We start from the raw sequence: 19,099 nt of genomic DNA on the forward strand, positions 1-19,099 counted from the left end.
TGATTTGGTGTCTGGGAATGTATCCATGTCTCCCAGCCTTTTAGGCTTTGCTGTATGAACGGGTAGTATTGCTGTTTAATTTTGGTTCTATTAGCCTCTATCTTTACATCCAGCTTTTTCAGAGAGTACTGTGGATCTAAAAGCAACAATTGTTCATTTGTTTTTCTTACCACAGAGTGAGAGACTATATTATTTCACATATGGGTCCCATGCTATGCCATTGTTTGCTAATGTAAAGTTGTTTGTTTTAATTTTAAATGCCTATTGTGTGACCCATTCTGTTTTGCTCCTTGTCGAGTACCCAAGGCATGGTAACTGGTTTCTTCAGATACATTGCCTGCCTTTAGGCAAGCATTTCAGAAACCTTCAGAAACCTTACACTGGCCCCTGGTATTATTACAAATTACACTTACTTTACTAAAGTTCCTACTACAAATGGCTGAGTATTCTGAGTACCTCAGCCCATAAGAGGATGTAGTTGTGCTGTCAGGAGTCCATGCATATCTGGGTTGCCATCACGCGGTCATGACATTGGGCATGATATACCCTAACAGGATGATTGTGCTCCCGGCTTCCCCTCCAACTTGATTGGTGACTATTTCTGATGGCCTGGAATATGCCAAGAATGAAATTCAGTTCACAAAAGCAGATGCTCTATGAGACCTGTTCCATGTACTAAGCATACCAACAGGACAATTTATTATTCTAGTGGCACAAGAGCTGCCTGCTGGAAACAATATGTGTTGGGTTGCATTCCTGGCAGGCTCAATTCCTGTATCTCTGTGTGATGATGGTCCTCCCACCCCACCTGTGCCCTGCAGAAGAAGGGAACTATCTTGTGCTAGGTTATAGTCTCCCATTTTAATTTGCATAGCGAAAAATCCTGATAGGAATCACATGAGAATGGATTCACACGCTGCTTGTTAGAAAGGTCACGGATGTGCATGGTCACAGTAATAATCACAACTAAAAGAGGTTTGTGAGTTTCAAATTCACACGCCATAGAGGTCCTGCTTTCAGGTGGGACAAGAAAGGCTGGCATGGAGTCAGGTTTTCCTCAATCTTCAACTGCTCAGTCATTAATCCTTAAAATAGTGTAAAGAGTTTTTACATTATTAATCCCTTGTAGCCAATTAGGTCCTGAATATTTTTGAGTGTTCCATCTAGCAGGATCTCGCAGGCCAAGGAGATCATGATGGTAGTGACAGTCACCTACTGTGGCTTGGATTCCGATCAGAAATATCTGGAAGACAATGATGGTGTGAAGCGCATCTTGGTTTCTTCTGTTCTTTCTGAGGTCCACTTGTGTACTCCTCTTGCCTTTTGCAGAAGTCTTTTAATTCTGGAATAGTGTAGCCAAGATGTTAACGCTTCAAGCCTAAAAGGCTGTATAAGTGATTAAAAGTACTAAATAGAGTCGTTTTCATTTTGGGATAAGAGGCTTTCCCCCCCGGGATTTGATGTATACCTGGTCCCCAGGCTGGACTTGTGGAGAGGAGCATCCTCTTGCTCCTCTGCTCAAAATGTGTTGATTTATTTGCTGCAGCTGTTTTGTCAGTTGCACAGCATGGTTCTGCAGATACCCCTCCCCAACTTGTACAATGTCTTCCCCTTGACAGTTATGCTTATATGGTCTTCTGTACAGTATTTCAAAGGGATTCAGATTTTCTTTTGTTCTTGGTCTTCTCAAATCCATAATAAAGCCAAAAGTAGGGCCTGGGGCCAAGGTATGTTGGCCCCTTGTCCAGTTTTGACTATTTGTTGTTTTAGCAGATAATTCCTCTTTTCCACTTGGCTGCTGGCCTGTGGCCAATACAGCATGTGTAGGTGCCAGTGGATTTGGAGCTTATTGCAAAGTTGCTGTGCAATATTTGCTAGGAAACGTGGCTCTCGATCAGAGGAGACGTCTAAAGGCACTCTGAACCAGGGCATTATGCTGTTTAACCAAATGTTGACAACTTCTTTAGCTTTATTTTTTTGGGTGGGGAATGCTTCAGGTGACGCTGAGAAGGTATCAGTGAAAGGTGAAAGGTATTTATAGCCCCATTTTCTTGGCAATTGAGAAAAGTCAACTTGCCAGTGCTGTCCAGGATATTGTCCCTTGTCTACTGTGCCAAGCTCAACTCTAGTCCTAGTTTGTGGATTGGTTCTAAGACATCATTTCACACCCTTGGGTTACCAGCTTTCCACTAGAGTACAGGTTGCATCTTACTCTTGTCCTTCTCAAATAATTATGTAAGGCATCCTCTTCCCAGTGTATACAATTATGTTCATCTGTAATTAATTTTCACAATGCTTTTTCAGGTATAACTGTCTATACCTGAGGAGTTGCAAAAACAATATGTTTCCATTCTGCTCATAAATTCCTTGCTAATTCTAGATCTTTCTGATTATACGACATACATCATTGTCATATTGTTCCTTACCTTTGGGAATTAGTGCCCAAAACTCAGCATGGCTTTGTTCTGCTGCTCTTTTTGCAACCTGTTACCCCTTTTGGGGTCTGTTTCTCCTTTCTGATGTCCTTTGCAGTGCATAACTGCAACCTCTTGAGGTACTAGTACTGCCTCCAGCAATTTTAAGATTTCTTCTTGATGCTTAATTTGCTTTCCTTGAGCTGTCAATAGTCCTTTTCTTTCCAAACTGCTTCATGGCACATATTACTCTGAAGGCATACTTGGAATCTGTTCATATATTGATCCTTTTTCCTCAGGCTGGTCAGAAGGTACAGCTTAAAGTGATTATCTCTGCTTCTGAGCTGACTTGCTCTGTGCTAATTGTATATCCTGATTTTCACTGATCTGCTCTTACAAAGCCACTCCCATCTGTGTACTGAGATTCTGCTCCTGGATTTGGGCTTTCTTTAAGATCTGGGCAGCTGGAATAAAGTGGACTTCATGGTCTTGATAGAGTCATGCTACAAATGTTCCTTGTCTGTCTGGTGAGTGGCCAGGAATGCTGCTGGATTAACTAGAGAAGAGATTAGTTTGGTAATACCAGATTGCTCCACCAAAATTGCCTGATGTTTAAGCAATCTGGAGGGTGAAAGCCAACGCCCACCCTTTTGCTCAAGAAGTGCTGCTACTGAATGTGAGATAAATACAATTATTTGTTGACCTCGAGTGAATTCTCAGGCTTCCTGGATGTTTGAAACAAGAGCAGCAACTGCTCACAGTCAGGCTGTCCCCTACTCACTTCATCCAGTTGTTTAGAGAAGTAGGCTATTGCTCTCTTCTATGGGCCAATTGTTTGGGCCACTACAAGGACTACAATCTCTACGCCCCATACACAACAAACAAGGGATCAGAGGGTTACAAGGAGCATAGGGCATCAGCCACTTTGCTTTCCCTGCCACTCCCCTCATCAGAAAATGGAAATGCAGGTAGAGCTCCTGCACTTGGTTCCTGTCAGACTGTAAGTCTCATTCGTGTCAGAGTCACTCTGGCCTTTCTCACCATCTACTTCTTCCTTGTCCCTCACCTGCCAAGCCCCTCTGGGTGACAATGCAAATGCAGTTCCACATATTCACACTCTTTCATACAACACAAAAGGGTACTTAGGGGCTTTCCCACAAACTAGAAAATTGTCTGAGTGCTTAAGGTGCTCCGAGCATCCAAAAGATATCATCCTATTGCTGGAAAAATTCCCAGCTAGGCTGCCAGGGACCTATGTCCTCCAGAACCTCCTCAGAGTATTTTAAGTTCTCTAGACAATCAATTTCAATTTCCAATCTGCAAGACCATTGTCCTGGTTCGGGGCTTGTTTGGGACATAACCCCCAAAGGGGCTTCTCTACAAAAGCAGCTCCAATTGCCCCTCCCCCCTCCAACCAGTTTGGGAGAAAATACCCCCTTGCAGAAAAAGTGGAAAGAAACCTGTTTATTAAACAATAGAACCCAAACAATATTAAACAATTAAACTTCTCGCTACTCCAAAAAAAAAAAAAGCAAACTCAGAACAGTCCCCTCCCCGGGTTGCAGCTCGGCTCACTCAGTCTCTGATCAGTCTCTCTGGTGCTGGAAACGCCGCGGCCCAGGCCCGGCCAGGGGGCCACAGGTGGAGCTGCCGGTGCTCTTCTGGGTGTTCAGTCCAGAGCAGGCTTGAACAGGTCCAAGAAAAAGGAAAAATCACAGTCCAGGGAACTTCTTTGCCTCAGCTAGCTAAAACTAACTAAAAGCAAAAAAAAAAAAAAAAAGAGGAAAAAAGGAGCTCTGTCCATCTGTCTGTCCATCCGCAGACAACACAGTCCAGGAGCAGAATTGTGTAGGAGTGAGAGCAGTCTGAAAACAAACTGCGTGCTTCTTCCCTCCCTTCTTCACTGTCTGGAAGAGAATCTTAAAGGTGTAAAACTTATTATTTAGTATAAACAGAACAAGACGACTGGGGATAAAAGCATCATATAGTCAACCCAGGACAACCATACAACGCTGTTTCCCTCTGAGACTGTGTCTCCACTTCTTGCATTCTTAGAGATGAAACTTGGAACACACACTCAATTTTCTGACTACTTCTACTCCAATTAATAGCATTCCATCCCCAAAGGAAAAAGGTAACAGTGTTGAGCACATTCCCTTCCTTATCTTCACATAAGCAAAGAATAAACGATGTTGCATTGACAGATTTAACACATGGACACACACACGATATTATAATACTTAATAAACTCTCTAAACCAGCTCCCAATCCAAATTCCAGCCACATTTAATCAATGCCAGTTAGCATACCACTCCCGAACTCTGGGACTCTAACCCACCAAGGGGACGCTCGCCCCTGACCCGGGACCGTGTAGGTGGGACTCCCTGTGCCACCTGTGCAAGGCACCCATCAGACTTGAACCCACATGGTGTGAATGAGCTGTGTAGGCGGGGGCCTCTGTGTATGACAAACGAGTGAGTATTGCTTTATACCACGGGTAACAAAGGAACAGACAGAACAAATGCGAGCGGTTAGTGATAAAGAGTTTTTCCATATGACATACTTCACATCCTTGTCTGTCCCAGCATGGATCCAGGGTCTGTGGAGACACCAGTTTCTTGCCTGTGGAATGTTCTACCTCCCCCAAGAGGAAAGAGGCAGCTGGAGGAAGAGCTTGCCAGGCTGCTCTCCATCCTTTAGCAGCAGCCCTGGGTGAGTGGAGAAGTCCCAGCCGAGCGCAAATGTGCCAAGGGAACAGCCGTGCACAGGAAGGCTCGGTGGGAAGGATGATCCAGGAACCATGGGCCTGGCAGCCTGAGCTTGCTCCCGGGAAAGGCCTTGGAGCAGATCCTCCTGAGGGCCATCCCACGGCACGTGCAGGGAACCAGGGGGTCTGCTGGAGGCTGGGAAAGCTCTGCGGAGGGACAGGGACAGCTGGGGGTCCTGGCGGGGTGTTGAGGGCTCCTGTGCGGGTGTTTGGGGGGATTGGTGTTGGGGGGCAGGTTGGGGAAGGAGTTGTCTGGAAGGGGAGAGGTCTAGGCTGGAATTGGAGTCAGTTTGAAGACAGCATCTGTGGTTTGGTGGAGCATTGGTTATGGAGGGCAGAAAGAATACCTGTGACTATGTCTGATCATGGTCCTGATTATCCTGCAGGGAAGAAGAGGACTTGCATTCTTTTAGAGCTTCTATTCCTTAAGGGAATGAGGATGTTACCATCCGTTCATTGAAAACCCTTTGAAAGCAAAGAATGGCCTTCTGTTCACCTCTGGGTAGTGTAATGTTTGTAAAGTGACTCCCAATGCATGACATCAAGGCACATGAGTTGCTGCTTTGAGAGGGGAAGGCAATTTCCAACTCTCATGTTCTCAGGCCATCACAATTGATTGGGGGAGTTTGCAACTTTTTTGGAACTACTTGAGTTGAGAAATGGAAAGTAAAGCTTTCCTGAAGTGAGGAGTCTTTAATGCCAGATTCTTCTGTGTCATCACGGTAAAGAGGCTTTTGTGCTGCAGGAAATTACTTTAATGACAAAACACTTCCAGCATGTAGTACGAGCTTCTGACAGACACCAAGTGTTGCAGCAGAGCTCCAGGTGCTGCTGCCAACAGCCCCTGCAGGGAGGAGCACAGCCCCCAGTGCACGTGGGCTTTGGCTCCCTGTGGCACACAAGCCCCCCGGGGCACAGGTCTCTGGGGCAGGAGAGGGGCAGCAGCGCTGCCAGGGCTCGGGGGGTGGCAGCTCTGCTTGGGCGGGGACTCTGCCACACCTGCTGATAGCAGCGCTGCCCGGGCCCCAGGGCTCAGAGCAGCATTGGTGCCCTGGCCCACACGTTCCCTGTGCCTGTCACAGCCGCGGGTTTAGGATGGCCAGCAGCCAGGACGTGTCCCAAGGAGGCCGTGCCAGCTTCCCTGGAAGGCGCCGTGCCCTTGCCAGCGCGGCTGCCTCGGCAGCCCTGGGGGCTCCTTCTGCTGCCCTGAGCCCGCAGAGCAGGACAGCGTTTGCTGATGGGCTGAGCCCTTCCTAAAGATCCTGTCGGGCTGCCTTAGACACTTGGGGCCAGGGATTCCTTCCAACCTGGGCCACTTTGGGTGGGCTGGGGGCGGCCCCAGGGCAGGTGGCAGTGTGTGCAAGGTTCCTTTGTGACACGCTGCAGCACGGTCACGGTGGCATGGAATGGAGGAGTGTGTCCTTTGTGACACGTGGTGACATAGGAGCTGGGGGTGACAAGAACACTCCACAGCGCTCGGAGCAGGCGACGGGACAGGACGGGACAGAGCGGTGCTGTGAGGAGCCCCCGCACAGCACACTCGTTCCTGTCTGACCTGGAGCTTTTCTGAGGCGTTGTTCCTGCAGCTGACCTCAAGGCCAGACTCAGGACCTGGTGACCTGTGGCCTTCCGAGGCTTCTGTTCTGCAGGTGCCCTCGAGGGCAGAGCGTGGGACTTGGTGCTCCGGAGCTTTTCCAAGGCATCTGTCCTGCTACTAGCTCCAGTCACTGACATGGAGCAGAGACCCCCAAGAGACCCTAGGATGGCCTGGGTGGAGGAGGAGGAAGAAGGCTCTGGAGCTGACCCAGGACAGGAGACAGAAGAGGGGGTGCCATTCCATCCACCACAGGAGGGTGAGTGGCAGAGTTGGGCCATAGGACTGGAGCCTGCAGCCAGCTTGGCCCCATCCTGTGGCATATCCCATCCCATCCCATCCCATCCCATCCCATCCCATCCCATCCCATCCCATCCCCTGGGGAAATGCCCATGGACAGGACAGAAGAGGGCCCAGGCAGACACCCCACAGTGGCCATGCTCCATCCCCCTGGGGCATCCCGGGGCTGTCCCTGCCTGGGGAGCACAGGGCTGGGCTGTGTTCTCCGGCCTCTCCCGCAGCCCATCAGCTCTGGCTGTGCTCGCTCTTTGCCAGATGCAGCCGTGGAGCGCACACAAGAGCAGCAATCCAGCCGTGGCCGCTTCCGCAGAACAGCGCAGGTACCTGCAGCCATGCCCACCTGGGCTGGGCCTGCTGTCCCTGCTCAGCCGAGCACCGTGTGTTGAGCACTCCATGGAACATCCCTGGCTTCTTGCCCTTCTCCTACAGCTCATTTGGAAATTCATCAAGAGGATTCGGCAGGAAGAGACCATCACCAGGGGCGCTGCGTACAGACCATACTCGCCCATCTTCCAAAGCAAGACCAGTGCTGCCCTGCTGGATATGCTTGTAGAGGAAGATTGTTACCATCCAAAGCAAGTAAGCAGCCTGTGGCCAGCGTTTGATCCTCCCAGGAACTTCTTGGCCTCCCCAGCCACACCTGCTGGTCCTTGTGAGCCTTTGAGGCCATCACAGTGTGGTGGGATGGGAAGAACATCTCTGGGGAAGCTGGGGACATTGCTCCCTCTGGCAGCTTTCCAAGTCTCCCTGTGCCTTCTCCAGGTGCCCGCCATGGTGAGGTACATCCACCAGTGGCTCCTGGCCAATGATTGCGCTGAGCACAGGCTGGACATGGCCCTGCTGGATCTCACTGAAGCACTGACAAATGACGCAGTCATGACGCTCCTGCGTGTGGCCCCGTCCTGTGACAGGTAAGGGCCCAGCTGCCCAGAGGGCTCAGGGCTCCCCAGCCCATCACCCTGCACAGCCTGGCCCAGGTGCCTGAGCAGCAGAGATTTCCACGGCCCTCTGGCTGCTCCCTTTCCCAGCCCTGGCATGTCAGCCCCCGAGCCTGCTGCCGTGCTCCCTCCCTGCCCCTCAGGGCTCTGTCCCCACAGGGCTGGGCTGCCTGGCTGCTGCTGGCCAGGGGCAGAGGGCAGAGGCAGAACTGGCAGCCAGCTCAGCTCCCAGCGGTGCTGTGTCTGACACCCCCCTGAGACAGAGCTCTAACCCTGCAGAGCTGCCGCGGCCATGTGGAAAACCATCATGGGCTCAAGCAGGACTGCGGAGCTGGCACAGCTGGTGCTCCTGGATGTGCTGAGGAGCTGGCCGGAGCACAGCACGTGCACCTCCGATGGGGACAAAACGGGTGTCTTTGCCCTGGCTGTGAGTTTCTGCAAGTGGCCTTTGCTGGCCCCAAGGCTGCCTCTCCAGCAGCTCTCCATCCTCCTTCCCCCACTGCATCTCCCTGCCTCAGGCACTGGCCTGAAACCTGGCCCAGGGGCAGCTTCAGGGCCACCAGGCCCCCTGCTCCCCCTGCGTCTCTCCGGGCCTCTCCCTGCCACGCTCGGGCCCTGCCACACGGACACCTCGGCACTGAGCGCTCTCTCTGGGCCTTTGTCCTTTGCAGGCAACTCTGGTGATGTGGAAGGTCCTCCAGGTGCCCTGCATCCCACGTATAATGAAGGTGTATTTCCCACACCTCTTTGTGCACCTGCTCTTCCAAGTGTTCTTCAGCACTCTGGATATGCCAGAAGAGGTGGATACCTTCTGGAAGGGATGCCAGGAAGAACACGGCCTTGCCACCAGCCCCAACAGGTGCTCCCATCCTAGAGCTCCTGTCCCTGCCACATGGCCTGGGAAGGAGCCAGTGCTCCCAGTGTGACCTGGGCTTTGCTCTGCACACAGGTTTGCAGTGCGGACCCTCAAGTCCCTGCTCTGCCTTCTCCGCTGTGAGGATGTGGTGGTGGCAATGGAACGCAAGGGTGCCTGGGACACGCTGCTCTGTGCTGACACCCACCACTATGCCATGGGTCTGCTGGCCAGGTGAGACCCCCTTCTCCCCATTGCTCCAGCCACTTGTGCTCTGTGTCCAGGGTGCCCCACACAGTCCCTGTGGCTGTGGGCCAGAGGCCCTTGTCACTGAGGGATGGCCAAGCAGACTGGAAAAGGCTGGGAGAGGAGGCTGCTCTGGAGCAAACAACTCCCAAATGGCCCAGGGCCCCTTGCTGGGAGGGTGGTGAGGAAAGATGTGAACTGTGTGCGTCACTCCTGGCAGAGGTTTGCCCCACTGGCTCAGGGTCTTGTTTGCTTTTTCCTCTTGTCAGAGAAATTCGCCACTCATCCATACACTTTTGTTGTGGGATTGCATTCTACCTGCTCGGCCTGCTCAGCAAAGAGATGCCATACTGGGATTTCCCTGCCCTGGTGTTCATTGTGGAGGTGAGCCTGAAGGCCAGCGCTGCCTCGCTGAGCTGCCTCCCAGCTCTCTGCCCTCTCGTAGCCGCAGCTGCCTGGGACGGTGCCCGTGCCCTGTGGTGCTGCCTGGGCCCAGCCCTGTGCGGTTCTGGGCTGCTGCTGGCCGGGTGCTCTGTCACTGCCCTGTGCCTTTCAGGTCCTCGAGTGCCTGGACTTGAGGGAATGCAGCGACAGTGTTCTGGAGATCATGACAACGAACCTGCGGAGCGAGGACGGGGAGAGGCGTCACTTGGCACTCCGAGGCCTCGTGGTGCTGGGCAAGAATCCCTTGATGGTGAGAAGGGGGGCAGTGGCTGAAGCCCTGCCGGCAGTGTGGGGCTGGAAAACGCTGTCACTTGGGCTTGGCTGGGCTTTGGGCCCGGGGCAGCTGCTCCCAGCTCTCCTGCCTCCCGCTTCAGCTGCCCGAGTGCTTCAGGACAGGATTTGGCCTCTAGGCCCTGCTGCAGCCGGGTGGCCTTTCACAAACTTGTGTTCCACACAGGCTGAAAAAATGTGGAGTCTGACTGAAAGTCTTGTGGAGCTCCTGGAGGAAAATGATAGTGACGTGATCAGGATGACCATTCTCCTACTCAGATATTTATTCCTGGATAATGGTACCCCAATACCCAGCTCCCTCGCCCTGCAGCTGGCTGAGGTGCTCCTGCCACTCTTTGACCGCGTAAGGCTCTGTGCCCACAGCCACGGCCACTGGCTGCTGCCCGGGCACTTGGTGCCCTGTGGAGATGCAGGCCTGTGCCCTGCTGGACCCGAAGCAGCTGATGCTGAGCTCTTTTGTTCTTGCTTTCATACAGGATGATAGCCAGGTGCAGCTGAGCTCCATGATGGTCTTTCAAGAGATGCTGGAGTTATTAACGGAAGATGGAAAGTCACCCGTGCACCACAGCCTGCTGCCACTCTACTTCCACTGCCATGATGAGAATCAGATTGTTGCTGAGGTGAGGACTTGTGGCCGGCTGCTGTCTCCCTGGCAGGGGGCTAGGCTGCCTCCTGTCCTGGCGCCTTGCAGGCTGCAGCCTCCCCCAGGGCTGTGGCATTGGGATGCTCCTGTGCCCTGGGCTGTGGGGCCATCTCCACGTTTCTGCTGCTCTCCAGTGTTCTCGGGAAACGCTGCTTTGTGCAGCCAAGTTCCTGAAGAGGAGGGATATAAAAAAGCTGGTGAAGGAGGAAAAACTGTGGAAGTTCAGCAAGTGCCTGGTAAGGACGACCGAGAATCCCCAACCTCAGCCTGGAGAAGGCCCCTGAGAGCGGTGCTCAGTGTGCAGGGCTGGCAGCTGTGCCCCTGCCCGCTGCTGCACCCAGAGGCCGCGCGGGCTCTTCTCCAGGCTGCTGTGGGCCCGAGCCGGGTGCCCATGGAGCCCCGGCGCGTTGGGGCTGCGGGGCGGCCCCGCGGCTCCCCGGGCAGCAGCCGGCCCTCTGCCCCCTGCGGAGCCCGGCGCCAGCGGCTGCTGGCCGCGCCTCAGGGCTGTGCGGGCAGGGGAGGCCGGGGCTGGGCGCAGGGAGCGCCCGCCACAGGGGCTGAGCCCGCGCCGAGCCTTCCCTGCTGCCGCTCTCTGCAGCTGGCAGAGGACACGAGCCGAGCGGCCGAGCAGCTGCGCCGGGCCCTGCGCTACCTGGAGAGCCCCCAGGAGCCCCTGCGAGAGGTGGCCATCAGGTTCATGGGTGAGCTCCGAGGCCGGGCTCCCTCCCCGGCCCGCCGCAGCTCGGCCCCAGCCCCGCCCGCTGCCCCGGCAGCGCCATCCGGGCCCGGCGCCGTGGCGCCCCGCCTGGCCCGGGCGCTGCTGCCGCCCTCTGGCAGCCGTGCCCTTGGGCGGCAGCGTGCGGCAAGGGCCCGGGCTGAGCCCTGCCGGGCCAGCAGGGCGTGTGGCCGCAGCGCTGGCAGCGCCGCTGGCAGGGAGCTGTGCCGCTGCCGCCCTGACAGGCTCTGCGTTCACAGGGGTGGCCGGGCGGCACCTGAGGGGGCAGCCAGGAGAGCTCCTGATGATCTACACTGGTGAGTGAGGGCAGCGGGCTGACACCAGTGGTTGGCGGGTGAAGACCTGCAAGCCCTGCCCCAGCTGTGGAGGGCTCTGCTCCTGGTGCAGAGGAAGGCTGGTCTGTGCAGAGCACACACAGATTTCAGGGCCACATGGAGGATCCATAGCCAGCAGCTTCAGGCTGATGCCCTTGGTCCCTGCTCCCTCCTGGCCATGGCAAGAGCCGGCTGGGATGGCCCTGGCAGGGGACTCTGCTCGCATCCCCACAGGTCCAGGTTCTGACCGTGACTCTGTTCCTTTCTCTTGCAGCCCTTGAAGAAACGGCCAGTGACATCAGCCTTGGTGTCGGAAGCCTGGCCATTGAAACCTTGTGCATCCTGAGGTCAGCAGAGCGGGCTCCAATCTCCAGGTTCCAGAGGCTGCAAGATCAGCTGCGCAGGGTGTGGAAGGCTCGGCCGCGTCTCTCGCGTCTCCGCAGGCTGAGCTGCTGGAGCTCAGTGGAGAACTAATCCCAGAGGCTCTTTTTGCTGGGACCCCCTGAGTAATGGGGAATTTTTTTTTTTCTTCTAAAATGTTCTCCTTTTTGTTTGCTTTTACTTTATAAATATAGAATGCGTTATAATACACAGGCTCCAGGATGTTTCTTTTGCTGCCCTGCATCCACAGGGCATAGATGAGGAGGGGGAAAATGGTGCTTGCACTCAGCCAGCTGCCCAGGCGTGCAGTGCTGCAGGGACAATGGCCAGAAGCCCCTTGGCCTGTGGTGGTTCTGCTGAAGCCTTTGTGCTGCCGGCAGAGCGGGTGGGCAGGGCCGGAGCTGCGGGGATCCCTGCTGGAGCGGTGCCTGGAGATGGCCACAAGGCCTGTGGCAGGCAGGAAGCGCCATCCGTGTCCTCCTGGCCGTGTGCTGCTGGCTGCATTGCTGAGGGCTCCCAGGTGCCTCTGGCTGGGGCTCCTCTGGAGCTCCTGTGGGGCTGCGGCGCTGCTGCCGGGCAGCTTGGCCGGGCTGGGGGAGAGCCTGAGGGGCTGGGGCACTGGGAAGCCCTGAGCAATTGGGTGTCAGAGGCCATGAGCAGCCCCCTGGCAGCCGCCTTGTTCCTGACAGCCGGCTGCTCTGGCACTTCCTCAGTGGGCGTTTGGAGGAAACCCCTGGCATCAGGTGTGGAACCCTGGTCCCGGCCTTTCAGGGCTGTGAGGCCAGGAGTTGTGGGGCTGGGCGTGTGCCCTCCCTGTGCTCGAGACTGGAGCCCGCGGCCCCTCAGCCTTAGGCACTGAGCTCCAGTGCCTGCTTGCCGAGTCTTGTTCCTGTTGCCGTGGGGGAGGCCAAGCTCTCTGGCTTTAGGCAGGATTGAGCCAGAAGAGCAGCAACTCTGAGCCCAGAGCGGCTGAAGAAAGGCAAATACAACAATTTTGGTGCCGACACCCAGGAAGGCTCTCCAAGTCCCGGGGAGGTGGATAGCCCTCGGGAAAGGAGCTCCCCACCACCAGACTTTTAAGTGGTCCTGAGACTAGACCAGTCTCCCTTGGAAAAGAGAGCCTTAATTACAATAACGCATAAGCAAATTAGTTATTGTGAGCGCGCAAATGAGGCTCCTATCAGAGTGGCGGCTTAGAGGAGAAAGGGAGTAGCCATATAAAACTTCTTTGTGCACCAAGACCCTCGTGAGGAAAGGAGGCTGTGAGTATCACGAGGTTTTGGGTCTGGGGGGCTGCTGTGTGCATGTGTGAGTGTGTGTGGAGTATCTGAGACGGGGGCTGGGCAACCTTGGACCCCCGAAGTGAGTGGGAGCTGCCGGTACCGCGTTTGCGAGATCTCCGCCAGGAGACCGGCCGAGAAAGGAAGAAAGCAAGAAGTGAACAAGGGAGGCCCCTGGGAGGGATTGACCAAGGCAGGATGGGAGTCCCTGGTCCAAGAACCTGTGGGAAGGTCCTTGAGCAGCAGAGAGTGACTCAGTAAGGAGACTAAGAAGAAGAGTGATTGAATTAGTTCAATTTCCTTTGAAGAGTTGATAGCTAGAGGTTTAGTATGTGATGAAATAGTGAGAAGAGGTAACCAGAAAAGTGTAAAATAAATGAAGAAAGGAAGGTAGAAATAGATTGAGAAAGAAGGAGAAAATTAAAAAGAGAAGTGGAAATAGATTGAGAAAGAGAGAAAAATAAATAGGTGTAGAACAAGTAGTTTGAGAAGGTAGTGTGACAGAGGAATAAGTGAGGCAGTGGAACCACGGGGTGAATGTGAGAAACCAAGATTCTCCTGCTACTGGAGTTTGGTGCCGCAAGGGATAAGTCAGGGAAAAAGTAAGTGCCTAAACCCAGGGGTTGCGGATTGTGTGAAAAATTCGCAGGAATTTGGAGGATCTGAGGACAGTGAAGGAAATTCTCAAGAAGAGAGCATTCCTCAAGACAGCCTGCTGGGGATGATGATACAGTTTTAACATGAATGAGAATCCCAAAGGGGAAAAAGTAAGCAGAAAATGTTTAAGTATTGTATGTTTGAATAGACAAAGGAAATGATCCAGAAAAATAATTTCTATTGGCCTAAGTTTGGATCATTTGAGGATTGGATTTGCCAGGCTCTAAATATATATGTGAATTCCAAAGAGCCTGTTAATCAGGAAGAGAGTGAGTATGCTGCCTTACAGATCCCTGAGGGGAGAAGTGGGTTTGTTGTTCAGAAGCAAGAAGGTAAGGGTTACCCGTTGTATCCTTTATTAAGCAAAGAGCAAGCGGTCAAAAGGAACAGGCAGGAGCCGTGAGACCCATTGAATCATCTCCCACCCCCCTATGGACAACCTAAGCAGCTAGCTCAGCCTCAAGTCCCTGAGGGTCCCCCTGTGAATCCAAAGGCACCTCTTATTCAAGAGGAACCAGTGGCACACAGCACCAGAGGCAGGGGGAGACAAGGGGAGGAGAATGATGGAGATGAGGGGGAAGAAAGGGAAAATCGATTATTACCCACTTAGAGGGGTTCCAATGGCAAATGCAGGACAGGGACCACCTATTAGTTATGTGAGTGCTCCCATAAATACAGGGGATGTCAGGGAGTCTAAGAAGGAGATGGGCGAGATGCAGAGGACCCCGTTGGTGTGGCAAAATAGTTGGATGAGTTTTTGGCACCAAACACATATACCCGGGTGGAGTTGCAGTCTATCCTAGGAATTTTGTTTACCAGAGAAGAAAGAGAGATGATCTGACAGGCAGGGATGCGGATTTGGGACAGAGAACATCAGGGACCAGAGCGGCGTGATCAGAAATGGCCTGTGCAGGATCCAAATTGGAATAATCAGGATGTGGGGCATAAGCAGAATATGAGTGATCTTCGGTGGACAATTATTCGAGGAATTTGGGAGGCAGTGCCCAGGGGGCAAAATATGGGAAAAGCTTTGAGTGAGCATCAAAGAAAGGATGAGTCCCCGGCAGCATGGTTAGAGAGATGAAAGGAGGACTTGCAATTATATTCAGGTATAGATGCTGATTCTGCAGCTGGGCAGGTTCTTTTCAAACCTCAGTTTGTGGCGAAATCTTGGGGAGACATCAGAAAGAAGCTGGAGAAACGAGAAGATGGGCGGGACAGGGGGCTTCAGGAGTTCCTGAGAGAAGCACAAAAGGTGTATGTAAAGAGGGATGAGGAGAAGCAGAGGGCAGATGCAAGAATCTTGGTGGCAGCAGTTAAAGAAATGCAGGCAGCTTTGAATAGAGAAAAACCCTCAGGAAAGAACAAACAGCAGACGTCAGGTCCTCTTTTTAGAAACCCAGGACCCACATGCTTTTTCTGCCACAAGAAGGGACACTTCCAAAATTCTTGCCCTGCCTTTATGGGTACAGGACCCACCTGTTTTTATTGTCATAAAAAGGGACACCTACAAAAAAGTTGTAGGAAAAAGCAGCAAGATGAGGAAAATTTTCAGGAAGATTAGGGTGGTCAGGGGCTCTATTTAATGAAGGGGACTGAAACACAACCAGAAGAGCCCTTGATAAAGTTAAAAATAGGTCCCCATAGTGAAGAAATTATATTTTTAGTGGACACGGGAGATTCTAGGTCAACAGTAAGGAAATTACCACAGGGATGTAAGATAAGTCAGGAGAAAATTCCAGTAATTGGAGTTAAGGGAGAGGCTTTTCCAGTTCCTGTATTTAAAGGGGTGCAAATAAGAGACAGATGACAGATTTGGAGTGAGTGACTTATTGTTGCTCCCGGAGGCTGAGAATAATTGTTGGGCAGAGATTTAACAATAGCCTTGGGAATACAGATAAACCCCTGTGAAGGAAAACTCAAAATCTATTCTTTAAATTAAGAGGATAATCTGGAAATTAATAATACCTTTTGGCATTCAGGTGAAGTAGGGAGGTTGAACATTCCGCCCATTCAAGTTGAAATACAAAATCCAGAAATACCAATCTGAGTGAAGCAATATTCAATATCACTGGAGGGGCGGAGGGGATTAAAACCACTAACTGAAAATTTAATACAGCAAGGAATATTAGAACCTTGCATGCCACCCCATAATACTCCCATTTTACCGGTTTACCAAAGAAATCTGACGGGAGCTACAGACTGGTTCAAGATTTAAGGGCAATAAATCAAAGAACTATTCCTCATTTTCCCGTAGTTGCTAACCCATATCCTTTGTTGAGTCAATTGCCCCCTAATTACACCTGGTACGGTGTAGTGGATTTGAAAGATGCCTTTTGGACTTGCCCTTTGGATGAGGGCAGTAGAGACTATTTTGCCTTTGAGTGGGAAGATCCGGATATAGGTAGAAGGGAACAGCTTGGGTGGACGGTGCTACCGCAAGGTTTCACGGAGTCACCCAATCTTTTTGGGAGAGCATTAGAAAATCTCTTGAAATCTTTTGAGTTGCCCAAAGGTATCTTCTTAGTCAGTGGGAATGGCCTAGAAGGGGGGGGCGGCAGATTCGTGGCCAACTGATCCACTTGACACCCCCTCTCTTGTGGCCATGGCCAGAGCTGGGTGGGATGGCCCTGGCAGGACGGTCTCCTAGGATTCCCACCGATCCAGGCTCTGACTGTGGCTCTGTTCCTCTCCGTTCCATCTGTTCAAGCCCTGAGGAGAGATGACAGCCCTTTCCCGGCATACATGTTAGTTCAACAGATAGTCAGTGGGAGAGCTGCAGAACTGGCACAGAAGAACCAGAGTTTGTAGAAGACCTGCAAATGCCATGGAAGATGAGACTGCCTTGAGACCAGAAGAGACCAGCTGGAGCTCCAGGCACCGCTGATGATTGGCACAGCTGAGCCTGTGGGAAACTTGCATGGCTTCAGCCCTCTCCCTGCTTATAGATAGCTCCCTCCCTCCAGCCCTCAGACTCTGCCCATCCCTTCTTTTTCCCTCCATTCTCCCTCCCTTTTCACAGCTCTTTCCCTCTAGTCCTCAGATCCTGCCCTTCCCCTTTTCCCCACCCAGCTCACTCCTTTGCTTCGCCTTCCATGAATAAACAGTTTGGCTTCTTCACTTTGCCTGCATCCCTGTGGAGCTGCAGCAGAACAAATCCGGGGCCCTGGGACACACAGGCCCCTGCTGCCGTTCTCTGCCACGCCGTGTTTTGTGCACAGACCCAGAGGAACGAGGGCAGCTCAGGCTGGCACGGTCCCTGTGCTGAAGCTGCAGTTCCACAACCCTGTGCAGGTACAGAACCTGCTGAGCACACGGAAGGCCAGCAGTGGCACAAGGAGCCCGTGTGTCAGGAGCCACATCGTGTCTAAGGCCCTGCCCCATTTGATCCGCTGTTGTGCACGTCAGCAAGATAATGAAGAACAGACAGTGAAGGAAACCTTATGGTTGAACTGGTGGGAATGTGACCCTTGAGAGAAACAATGGATTGGTCAATTGATGGGAAGTTAACCTGTGAAAGAGGAACAGCACACAGTGGAGCTGTGGTTGGCATGGAGGTGGTATCAGAAGCCATTGCGGCCTCATCTGATGCACTGGCCAAGCGTGAGATGACGTCCTAAGTGGGAAAACTGCAGAGGAGGAGATGTCAGGCCTGGTTCTGGTGTGGAGGGATGAAAAGGACAAAATGCACGCCCTGTTGATGCAGGGGATGCCCTGAAGGTGGGTGGCCTGCCTGCCCCTCCCACTGGAGCACCACGCTGAGATACCCTGAGAGGAGCCCAGTGCTCCTTGCTCCTCTCTGCTGACACGTGAGCCTTTGTCTGGTTTTGGGGTGGCCCTGGCTGTGTGAGGGGGGCTCCGTGGACACGAGACAGCCGGTCCTGTCCCGCTGGGTCCCAGCAGTGCCTCGCAGCTGTCCTGCATCCACGTCAGGATGCTGGCCAAGAGCGGTCCAGGAAGCTGAGGCACAGGTCAGGGCCCATGGTGTTCCCTCAGGATACAGCAGTCCCGAGGGGTCTCCCTAATTCAAAGAAATCTGCAGACAAATGCACTGTCCACCAAAAGCCCTTTTCTTGAGCTGACGGGAGGGCAGGGTCTGCACCCCACCAAAATGCTTCTCTGCCATGTATAAATTTCAGTGGGTTGATGTAGGAATTGCATCAAAAATACCATCCATCTTTACCCTGCCGAGGTGATTGCATAGGCAGGGGGTTAGAAATACATTCTGTCAGATTCCTGTACTTGAAGCTGATGTCCAGGCGCTGGCCAGAGCGGTCTCCATGCCCTAAAGCAGCACTTCTTCCTCATGGCTTCCCTGCACAGGGCTCATTGCCTACTTGCCCTTCCTTCTTCTGCTAGAATGTGTCTAAAGCTTTTTTCAAGTCCCTCTCCTGTCAAGTTAGGCCCGCCAGGTTTTTCTTATGCTAACTGGTGCTAAGTACTTCCCTGTGTCTGTGCTAAGTACTTGTTTGCTTATGTGAATTGCTTGTGCTTGTGTCAAACAAAGGCCTTGTTTCATCCTCCCTTTCTCTTTACCCTGATGCAAATTCTTTTGCAAGATTCCCTCCACAGTCCACAGGACATATGTACTGTTATGCTGCTCTTTTAATTTTCTACCACATCCATAGGTTCATGATGGTTTAGAGGAGGGTTAATTTTTTTAAAAAGTAGAACGGGTTTTCTGAGGAAGCTAAAAATCTGAGGAGCTGTTGGTGATTGCAGATTTGTCCATCACAAGAAGACATCTGACTCATGATGTTCTCTATCTTTCCCTATTTTGGTGATGATTTTGCTAACTTCTTTGATACCAGTTTGAGAGTCCATAAGGCTCAGTGAGATGCATTTTTGACTTCTGCCACTGGCCATTCTATATTAGGCTGGTACAGCATTTGTTTTGGAACATCAATGTTCCTTCCAGTTTGGAATTTGGGTGCTTCATGATACACATCGTACACATTCTGCATAATCTGAAGAGAAGTTATTGTGTGGTGCAGCTCAAGTCACATCCACTTTTGGTTGTGAATTACAAATAGAGAAGTTATTACCATTAGCAGTTTCATTAAATGAATCTGTTGTAATAGTTGTGCAAGCAGATCTCACACAGGGCAAAATTGGAATTACACAGTATTTTGTTGCATTCTTAATGGTTAATGTAAAAGACTGCAGGGTTCTGTTCATTCTATGTGAAACTGACCAATTGCCACCAAGTGTGGAAGTCTTTTTCAAACTCCTTTGTGGTTT

General features: G+C 52.3%; 2 protein-coding genes across 2 annotated transcripts in view; both read left to right on the forward strand.

The window, feature by feature from the left end:
- Positions 1 to 19,099, forward strand: part of LOC135287768 (zinc finger protein OZF-like) — a 218,462-nt gene that overhangs the window by 113,539 nt on the left and 85,824 nt on the right. The gene's annotated exons all lie outside the window — the stretch shown is intronic.
- Positions 1,196 to 11,821, forward strand: LOC135287760 (uncharacterized). Its single transcript, XM_064400978.1, has 9 exons — positions 1,196 to 1,297; positions 7,505 to 7,654; positions 8,685 to 8,813; positions 9,669 to 9,806; positions 10,014 to 10,190; positions 10,324 to 10,467; positions 10,625 to 10,726; positions 11,089 to 11,123; positions 11,815 to 11,821. The coding sequence occupies exons 1-9, from the start codon at positions 1,196 to 1,198 to the stop codon at positions 11,819 to 11,821; spliced, it is 984 nt and encodes a 327-aa protein (XP_064257048.1).

This window comes from Passer domesticus, chromosome 31 (assembly GCF_036417665.1).
Source record: "Passer domesticus isolate bPasDom1 chromosome 31, bPasDom1.hap1, whole genome shotgun sequence".
In the NCBI taxonomy this organism is placed as follows: Eukaryota; Metazoa; Chordata; class Aves; order Passeriformes; family Passeridae; genus Passer; species Passer domesticus.